At 38.1% G+C, this 10,921-nt stretch overlaps 1 protein-coding gene across 1 annotated transcript; it reads right to left on the reverse strand.

Moving 5' to 3' along the window:
• Nucleotides 1-421: 421 nt before the first annotated feature.
• On the reverse strand, nt 422-10,398 carry acer2 (alkaline ceramidase 2; the record flags this gene model as incomplete). Its single annotated transcript, XM_079219527.1, has 6 exons — nt 422-1,301; nt 1,609-1,746; nt 6,051-6,188; nt 6,705-6,846; nt 9,758-9,872; nt 10,285-10,398. The coding sequence occupies 6 exons, from the start codon at nt 10,396-10,398 to the stop codon at nt 1,115-1,117; spliced, it is 834 nt and encodes a 277-aa protein (XP_079075653.1). The 3' UTR covers nt 422-1,114.
• Between the last annotated feature and the right edge of the window lie 523 nt (nt 10,399-10,921).

Below are 10,921 nucleotides of genomic sequence, written 5' to 3' on the forward strand. Positions count from 1 at the left end.
AGCAAAGTTTTGTGGACATACTTATCATTGCAGTGTGCATTAAGCCAAAGGCTATGAGAACCATTCTTCATTTTGTGCAAAATATATAATTATTTCGTTGATTAGTCAATCTTATTTTAATACATTTTGATTTCACATTCTTTTTTTTTTTTTACTTTGGGTTTTGGCCAATATCAATGTCAAAGGGTACCTATTCATTCAGTTATATACAAATGATATGCTTTTCCTCAGAAAATAACTGCATATCACATTGTTAGTTAATACTGTATATATACACAGAAGTACATTAAAACACATTTCTCATATACTATGTTAAAAAAAAAAAAAAAATCACAATGGCATGCTGGCAGCAAAACATAGTACACCCATAACAGAAAGAAGTTTGTGTTTCTGGCGTTTTAAGTAAAAATGACCGTCCACAAAGAGGGCAGGTCTAACAGCCTAAATCCATTACTCATTTAAAACACATACGGCTTTGTGTGAAACACTTCTGTAACATCTTATGAACCAGCTTGTTGATTCAAGGAGCATAGTATGATCTGCTAAGCAATATATGAAGCTTTAATGCATTATGCATCAATCACAGTTAATGGTTCCAGTGCTTTATTGTTTGTTTCTATCTGCTTTCATGATGGCCAGACTGCACCTATGAGATGCTATACTTGTCTTTATAAAGGCAATACAATGCTTTATAATGAGGTTCTTTAAGTTACTATAAAATGTACAAAATCTTCTATTTAAAGAAGCCAGAAATGCATAATACTAATACTTACATGATATCATATGTAAAGCCTGAGGTTATGTTTGGAACACTGTAAAGGTTTCTTGGCTTTGATACGGTGTGGTTTGAAAAGTGCCTCTTTTGGCGTCACGATAGACTAATTTGCAACACCTTTTGTTCTTTGACAGAGTTGCATAAACACTGCTGTGTAATGAAACCAGACAGGGATGGAAAAAATAACAGATAAATCCTCACCATTGGCCTAAATGTGCATCACCTACATCACCAAGTCACCAAGGAGCACAAGAGGCAGCAAAGCTGCCGTGTGGTTTGAATGCATCTTGGCGAGGAAGTGTTAAAGCATGACCAGCCGAGCTGCAGACTTGGGTCACCTTAAGTAACCTTGACAGCAGACTTCTTGTGGACACAGAGAAAGTAAATGTAGGGCACGCCGATGAAGGCCCATTTCTCGTTGGGCCAGAACATGATGACGGGTCCTCGCTCCGGAGCTTCAGTCGCAACGTCAAAGTAGGCGAAGCAAACGCAACCCAAGTAGGAAGCCAGACAAATGAGGATGTGCCTGTAAAAGCAAAGTTTGAATGAACCAAACTGCTTAAGAAAAGACTAAGTACATCAAAGTGTTGTCGCAAACTAATTTGAAGCAACATAGTCTCAATGTTGAGTAAGAGTTCTACTTGTTTTCAATTAAAATCACCTAGCCTCTGGCGATTTGCTTACATTTTATTTCTTGTTTCATTGTTCCAGATTCTTGCTGCACAGACGCTAATATCTTAACTTAATTAGTTAACTTATATGTTGAGTATATAATATATGCTAGATTGTATGACCTAAATAATAGACCAAACATACACTAACTTTGAGCTTACCATGCACAGTGTAAGTAGGGGAAGTTGACGGATGACCACATCTCACAGAATATCCTGTCGCTGATCCAGCAAAGCAGAGCCAGTGCCCACCAGATCCCTGAGACCAGACCCAACTTGAACACACGTGGGTTTTCACACCTGCAATGACCAAAGAGAGCACTGAGAAATGTATATAACTGTGAAAACACACAACAATATGTACTTAGTTTGGTGCATCCAATACTTTGTGTTTACAATCCGTCTATGCAGATACACAAAATAAAAATAAAAACACCAAATAGGAACTTTTTTTGTCATCTTTAATGAGCAAGTCAACTGTAGAAAAATGTAATTTAACCTAAAATGAATGCTTTTCCGACTTGCTTTAGCTTCTTTCTTTTTTAGATTCTTTTTTTTTTGGGCCACTTATTTTATGTAATTATTTATTTTTTTGACACCATTTGGCAGTGGCACAATATTGACATTTTGTCACCTTTTAATTTGATACAATGTGCAAAGAGCTGTCTGCTATAGCTGTCACTGAGACTGGACCAAAACATAGGTATTATTATTAGTTATGGGACAGAAAACCAAAACAGTGTGCAGAAAGAGAGAAAACACTTTGAGGGGCTATGGGCAACTGCAGACAACATGCAGAAACATAAACCATAGGATGTCCTCCATGTAGTGTCAGTTAATACATATGGGAGAAAGGATTTTTTTTTCAGTAAATAAAATGTAATTATTTATAAATCTAAAATTTCCTTTGGGATGGATGGGATACCATTTTTTCTCCATATTCTTTCAACCGTGAGGCTTCTTCATCTTACCAGAGGGCAATAATTCATACAGGATTCATACAGATTTTGTAATGATTTCACTGTCTGTGGTGTCCAATCTATCTAGCTGGGTGCTGTTATAGTTACAGCTGAGATGTCCATACCAGGATGTTACGTTGTAGGTTGGCACATTTATTTTTAGATAAGGAGATTATCTTCTCTTTCTTTTGGGGCGCTGATGGAACTGTGATCCAAGTATTCTGGTCTCTAAGCAAATATCTCCTTGTGGACAGACCACTGACCTACAGAGACGTACGCTAATCCAGAGTGCCACTGCCAAAACTATTCTAGTCTTGTCCTTCTCAGACACACCAGTTACACCCTCCTGCTGCTGCTGGCTGAGGCAAAACAAAGACAGAGGCAAGGAAGCCTGACTAAACAGTGTAGTTACTGTGACATAGTTCATCTCCTTCCCTTAAGATAGAGCGTTTGATGAGGTAATATCGCGTGACAAGCCTTAAATTTGTTCATGGAGAGACACATGTTGGGGTGACACAAAGACTTTCCAGAAAGCATTACAGCGCAATAAGATTTAAATAAAACAACAAGCAACTGAAAGATGTAAGTGCTAGTCTAAAGTTAAAAGGATTAGCCATCACGTCTCTACATCAATGGAAAGAGAAGTTGTGTGCCATTCAAAAGCTTGTTATTTAACTTTTTATCCTCCTATAAAGTTGTTATTTTGACTGCAAAAGCAAACAGTTGCTTCCAAGCTACAGTAGTACAAGAATCATAAAGTTGGTGAAGCATCTCGTACATTTTAGCAAACGTTAGAAAGATATATCTGTTCAAGCAACATCGTGAGCTCCGGTCTTAAGTCAGGCTGAAGCAGCACAACTTCGGGAATATATTGAATTGAGGAAGGGTGCGTTGGCGTCACGTCTACTCATCAGCCACAGGATGTACAAAAATAGATGGCCACTGATACAACTTCCCAAAGGGAAATAGGCCATTAAATTGTCATCAATATTCTATTTTACTGTGAAGGAGTTTGATCGATTATATTCACACGGGAGCTGAGCATCAGAGACCGTACTAAGCCAGGTCGCTGCTCAGTAACTGCCTAAACTTTTTTTAGACAAACTGTGGCTTTAAAACAAAAACTTTTATTGACACACTATAATTCGTTTTTTACTTTATATTGAGAAACTATGTGACTTAAAAAAAACTTGTTATTGACATAATAGAGTTAGTTTTTTAACTTTTTATTGACAAACTATGTGACTTTAAAAGAAAAATATTATTGACAAACTAAGATTTTTTTTTACAACTGCCATACGTAGGAAAACACCCCTTCCTGCTAACAAACACTGACAAAAACATCACCACACAGCTGGATACTGTGCCTATCAGCTTCAAACAGACGCGTGTAAGATAAGAAACATGACACGAAACCAGGACTTCTTCTTGGAGACGCGAGTGTGAGGTATAGTTATTTTGTATAAACAGTCTTTTTTTATTATTATTTGGTTGAACGTTGGGGTTATACCTTTTTCAACGTGCGTTTTTGTTGCGGGTTTTTTTTAACACTTGATTCATGAAAATATTATTCTTTCAATCAAACATAATAAATATCTGCTATAATACACACTATGGATCCACCTATTATCTTGGTGATGTGCGAACTAACTTCGCTCTCACAAGGCAAAACTATTCTTTTGTTTGTTTGTAATGTCCTTTAAGAATAACTCAACTATTATTGCACAACTATGACTGGTTACTATTATTGCTTAAATACTAGTATAATATTTGTAAAGGATATCCTATCTACTGTACAAGTTGTTCTTGTCCAACTGGAAGTGACTTGAATAGAGGGCAACAGTCATACTGTAAAACAAGCAAACAACTACAGAACTATCTGTCGTTTCTGAGGGCAAAAGTCCATCAGCGAGGGCCACAGGAATTCTCTCGCACTTAGAAAAACAAAGACAAGCGGCCTGAATAGATGACTCGCACTTGCAGTAATGTCAGGAACAACCAACAGGTTGAACAATGGATGACTTAAAGTTACAAGAGTGACGGTGGCGAGTAAGGGATGTAGGAAACGGAAACAAAAGAGCAACTCCACATTGCAGTGACGGAGAAAAGCAATACAAACACACATAAAAGGGCATGAGTGGCTTGTTTAGTGTTTTCAAGGACATTCTTTTGCATCATAATATCCTAACAACATGCCTTTAGACGATGTCAGATGTCACAAAAGGCCAAAGGGGACATGTTAGCAGACTACAGAAACTACATCTTGAGACCTTTGTACACTTAACTACTTTACATTACAGCACTGACTACTAGACAATTTTAAACCACTGACATGGTCAGTGATATCTGCTGCTGTGTTACTCCAAGTTCAAGCTTAGCCTGGTTAGATCAAGTGGAGATTCACGCCTCACTAAATTACAACAGATTGCAGTTTTATGTAGAGTTTAGTGAAGAAATATTTACACCTGATCTGCCGCGTTCAACCTGATGTAACCGAATGATGTTGCACCATCCTTGATTGAACATGGTTTGTATTGACTTTAACTTAGTTGGAGAAAATCATGTTTGTTTTTGTTACTTTGTACCTGTCTGACATAATAGTTGCCCTTTATTTAAAAGCTTCAAATAGGCTAAGACTTTAAGTGCCTCGTATTACTATTGACTCACACCATTGAAAAACAGGTGAAAAAGGTCATCCACACTGTCAACTTCAAAAACCTGAGGAACCAATTGTCAACAGATACTATGCAAACATAATACTGCATATCTTTCTGATTTATCCACGTTTAACTACAACACAAGTTGTATGTTGTCATTGAAACTTACAGAAATTATATATATATATATATATATATATATATATATATATATATATATATGTATGTATGCAAACATAACAGTAGACATACTGAGAATCCGGATGCCACAGTTACCCCATTATTCCTGCTGATGCCTAACGTTTTGTTGAATGTATCCTCAGTTTTTCAGTTCGGCATCATATAAAAATGTAGTTCTGGGTTCTTCACCCTGTTGTTTACCACACAGCAGCTTTTTTATTTTTGTTGTTTGCTAGCAGACAAAAGTGAAAAGGAGGCCCCTTCACGCAATACAAAGTCAATGGAGAGTGATACATTGTTTTCCCCTCCAGCAGGGGTATGACTCAATTGAGCTCCGTCTCTGTTAAATGTATCATCACTGTAATATGATTACAAAGTACAACCTTACGACCTCTGATAATATTGTCTACCTCCTCCTCATATAACCTTGCTCCTTCCCCACTGACAGAATGTTGCACACTATGTTCAGAAAACATCAGGCAAACAAGAGCATCTGCTGCACCAGAGGCACGTATCTAGTACGGCCATAGACTGTATTTAAGGACCGCACAAGTCCACTGAATTTGTCCGGTCAGCCTTCTCCATTAGAGCTGCACACTTTTGGAACACAATACCCAGCACTATCAGACAAGGCGCCACTCGTCTTTAAATATAAATCATGGCTGAACCATAACCAATCATGTGTCCATAAACCTCAAAGAAATAACCATAGATAATCCTGTCTGATTTATTGTCTGATGCAATGTTCATCTGGATCAGGGCTGCACGTTCACCTGCCCTCACGAAAAGAAAAGAAAAAAGTACTAACCTCTTAAGCTCAGTAATGAGGAGTACGGTGCAGGGGATGCCCAGAGTCATTAGGGACAATGAGTTGACGACAGGTTTCACGAAAGCCAGCCCGGTGGTGATCCCTGACAAGATGCCGATGACCACTTTGAACCTTGATCTAAATTTAATAAAGCAAAACAAGTAAAAACAACAAAAATAGCAGCAGCTTTGCACTCTATGAACAGCATTGGGAAATTTAGAGAGAAAGGTCTTCCCAGAAAGCACCATGGCACACTAACACTCAGGGAACAAGAATCACTCAGCTGGAAGGAGGACATTTTTAAGTGACAGCCTGAAGTGAATGAGCAGCCATGATGGCTCTGTGACAATGGAAAGAGAAGTAAAGACATGTGATGCAGCTTTTACTGGTGTCAGCTATCTCGGACCGGCCTATTATTAAACTGGAAGTCATAGCGGAGGGGACACATCACGTGACAGTGAGCTGCACTAACTATAGGTCTACCTAAAATATGAGATCAAAATGTTTGCCTTGTCTTAAAACTGATTTCATGTGATCACAAATTCTAATTGGAAACACCTGATCTCCTTTTTGGTCAAATATGTATGTAGCATAACGAATACCCCATCAGGCATCGTCATCTGTGTGTACACAAAGTTACACTAGCCAACATACCGATCCCTCCTGAACATCCTGGGTAGGTATCTCTTGGGAAACCACATGGCGATGGCACACATGAGCACCCATAAGATGGCCAGCTCGTCCAGCATCTGACCGAGAAAGCTGAGCGTGGCGTGAAAATATGTCGATCCAATACCTGAAAGAAGATGAACAAGGAAACACACAAATGTTTGTCAGAAGAGAGACGTCATCGAAAGATTAATGAGATTGTGTCTCTTAAACAGAATGTCTGATGTGATCACGGTTGGATCTCATTATGTCGAAAAGAAAGGAAAGTCATAGAGATGTATGAGTAATACTAAACAGTTTGTTTCAGGAGATAAAAACATTCTTTTGTATTTTGTGCAGCTGATATGTTCCCATCCATCAAAAAAATAATACAAAGTTGTAAATTTCACCTCTAAATGAGACTACTTTAAGTGACAGAGAATAATTACAGTGACATTAAATATTTCAGGCAGACAAGTGACACTTCAGGGACAGGAATGAATGCTGGAATAAACAAGTTAATTAGAAAAAGTGACTTGGTGTCAGTGTTAATGTACCTGGGAGTTTTAAAACTCTGGAAGGATGGATCAGTCAGTGCCCTTTTTTATCACGGCCCAACAGACCAAATATTATCAGAATAATCTGTTTTCATAAGAGGAGATTCCTACAGTTCAACGAACTTCTTATCCAAAAGGGGCCACTGCTATGTCAGAAGTTACTAATCATGAAAAGCTGTTGGTATACTCGTACAGAGAGCTGAAACATCTATTAGATTAATCGATTAATGATTTCAATAATCAAATGGAATGGTTGAAATAATTTTTCTTTTAAAAATGCTAAACATTATCTGGTTTCAGCTCCTCAAATGTAAATATGAGCTGGTTTCTGCTGTCTTCAATGATAGTAAACCAAATATGTTTTGGGTCAAAACGAGACATTTGAAGACATCACATTGGACTGCGTCAGGAAATTGTGATTGCCATTTTCCCTTTTTCTCCTGCCATTTTATAGACCAAACAATCAATCAAGAAATCAAATCAGCAGATTAACCAATAATGAAAATAATCAAACACAGTCATCCTAAAATACATGCATGACTCCTACCAAACACAGCTGAGGCCAAAACCAGAGAAAAGCAGCTGAACATTGTGTTCACACTAGAACCTATAGGGTTGTTTTTTTTGGGTCAAAGGTCGTCCCAACTACAGAGACAGTTGTTGAGAGACCAACCGATGTAACCTCCTTGTCTGCTCTGTAAGTTTTAACAGCCTCCAGATTCCTAACAGTGGATACAGTCAGAGCTACTCGGCCTCATATATACAGTCGGCATTGTGGTATGGAACAAGAAATGTATGAAGGAAAAAAGCAAACAGAATTTATTTTTTATCACTGGTTTGGAAAGCAGGTGTTGAACAGGGTTTGATAGGAGACACAGGACTACTCTGATACGAAAAAAAAATATTACTACAAAAGTTACACAAACTGAAAATATATGGCCAATAGTTCATGTCCAATTGTGCAAATCCTAATCAACTGCTCCTCAGTTATCAGCCAGTAAAGTCCCCTCTCAGGAACACTGGGATGTCTGTCAGGTTGTCTTTGCTGACAGTGGAACCAGAGTGTTTTCATAACAGCTGTAAGGGAAGTAGGCACTGTAATCTGTTTCGGACTGTGCAGTTATGTACATACAGTGGCACCATTTACAACTGAAATACTGTGTCAAATGAAAAATTGAGGCAGTAGGCTTATTCATCCGGCTAATGAATAAGCCTAGTCATAGTAAAGTGTTTATTTTAGAGGGTAAAAGGATTCAGAACAGCCTAAAGCAATAATGTGGACAGTGACAGAGGCCACGACTGAGAAACCTACACGGGAATAGTGTTGTTGTTGCCGTTTAACAATGTGGAACCCCTACATACAACTCATAGATGTTGTGCAATGTATAACTCATGTACTTTGTAAACCCTCACAATGTGTGTTAATTGTATGGCTGCAACTACAGATTAATTAATTATCCATCAATCTGCAGATAATTGAACATTCTTTTGGTTTATATTACTGGAAAATACCTTTAAAATGCCTTTCACAATATTCAGAACCCAATCAGACATATTTTAATTCCTTATTTCATCTGACTAACAAACCCCCAAATATTCTGTTCATCAAGCAGTTTATTATTAAAATATTTTTCATGATTGATCAATAAAAAAATACACCAAACAAATAAACCAACCAACCATTTGATCTATAAAATGTCAGAAAAATAATAAGAATGACCACTGTCCATTGTAACATCTTCAAAACTCTAAAACTCAAATATATTCCATTTACTATCACAGAAAACTGGAAAATTATCAAATATTCACAAAAGAGGATCTGGAACCATTGACTTTTTGCTTAAAAAACAACATATTGTGAATTGTCAAAATGTATCATTTTCTGTCAAATCAATTAATCGACTAATTGTTTCAGAAGCAGTGTATTTTCTCTTGTATGATAATTACAGACCCCCTCAAAATAAACAAATATTGATCAATCTAGATTGCTTTGGTGTGAGTTTGAGATATTGCTGTTAAACCTTGTTGTGCGGAAGTCTGGTCTTTCAACCATAGTTCCTAGTTGAAACTGCTCACAGCTAGGTCTGTGGATTACGTTGAGTGTCATTAAAGACATAGCTTTTGAGTTTTTCAATTGTTTTTGGCAAGTTTCTAGTTCCAATATACTCTACGGTGATACCTCCAAAACAAGGCAACTCAACCCAGAATGATCTAAATTGATAAATAGCACAGCAGGTACGAGGACACATATGTGTTTGGAATTTAGAGTTTATTAACTGTTACTTTAAGTATTACTTGCAGAAGATATAAATACAAAATGTGATGAATTACTTTCCCGGCCCTTTACAAAATGTATAGATAAAGGAATAGTTGTATGGTGTGTTAGCTGGGGGAAGTTAAAGTGTAATTAAGACGATGAAGGTCTCCCATAAAGAACAGACGTGAAAGGTTAAAAGGTCATCATCCCACAGTGTAGACAATAATGTCAGCCAGTCAACTTACCAACCACAACCAGCAGAATCCATATGAGGTAAATCCCACTGTTGAAATGTGTTGCATATTGGCGGAACAAGCACATTAATATGGGCGGCAAAACAAAAAACAAAATGTTGCTGATCTGAAATGATAAACAAAAAGGAAAGCTATGAGCAAACATAAATCAGTTGAACTGATCGTGTACCTCAATGACAACATGCTTGTCAAAAGTTGATCAGTGCGCGAGCCTCTTTAACAACCTTTAGCAAACTTGACAGCCAGTGAAAATGAGAAGAAAAAAAGAACATTTTAAACCTGATGCTAACAGTAAACAACGTGTTGCTGAAGCTGAAAAGCAGCCCAAACGTACGGCTACTTATAACTAACCTGGGAATAGTGTTAAAAGGAAGCAGTGCAATACAAAGAAAAACAAAAAAGGCTGTAGTCTAGCGTTAGTTAGCTGCGCCTGTAACTTACATAAAACTATATTATGCACACACACACACACACACATACACACAAAAAGCACATCGTTAGCTAACGTTCAAACCAACCGTGTTGTAAAATTCAGCGATGCTGGGGTAAATTAGGTAATTGCCTTCACACCAGTCCACGTCGGAGCTGCCAGCCTGCAACTGGTCCCAAAAAATCAGATTGACGTTACTCATGTCTGGACTAGTTCTGTCGGATGAAGAGTGAAGAGTAGACAACACTCAGCCGACAGTAAAAGACACAAAAAAGCACACTTGAAAGGAAATAGTCTCAAGAGCTGAGAGCTCGTTGTTCACCGATAGAGTTTAACGTTTTGAGAACTGACTCGACAACGTGGTAAACTACAGAAATCGTCGCTGAGCTGCATTTTTAAGCCGTTGTCCTTCTACAAAGCCCCCTGCTTGTCGTGACACTCTGCACTGTGCATTGACAGCTGCTCGGTCTGGAGCCAAAGAGTAGTCAAGCGCTGCAAGACCATTCACCCCTATCTGCTTCCTTCTTCGGTGACACGTGACCACAGCGGCATTGAGGCCGGAAGCAGTCAGATGGGCTTTACTTCGACATGTCACATTTTTTTGTCTGGTATTGTGGGCATGCTGACTCACTGGCACTGGCTGTCTGTATGCATGTGATGTGAATCAGAGTCATCATATGCTATGATCAATATTACTGCTGAAGTGCCAAACTAGTCTGTATTGT

Source organism: Taurulus bubalis, assembly GCF_910589615.1.
Source record: "Taurulus bubalis genome assembly, chromosome: 6".
NCBI lineage: Eukaryota > Metazoa > Chordata > Actinopteri > Perciformes > Cottidae > Taurulus > Taurulus bubalis.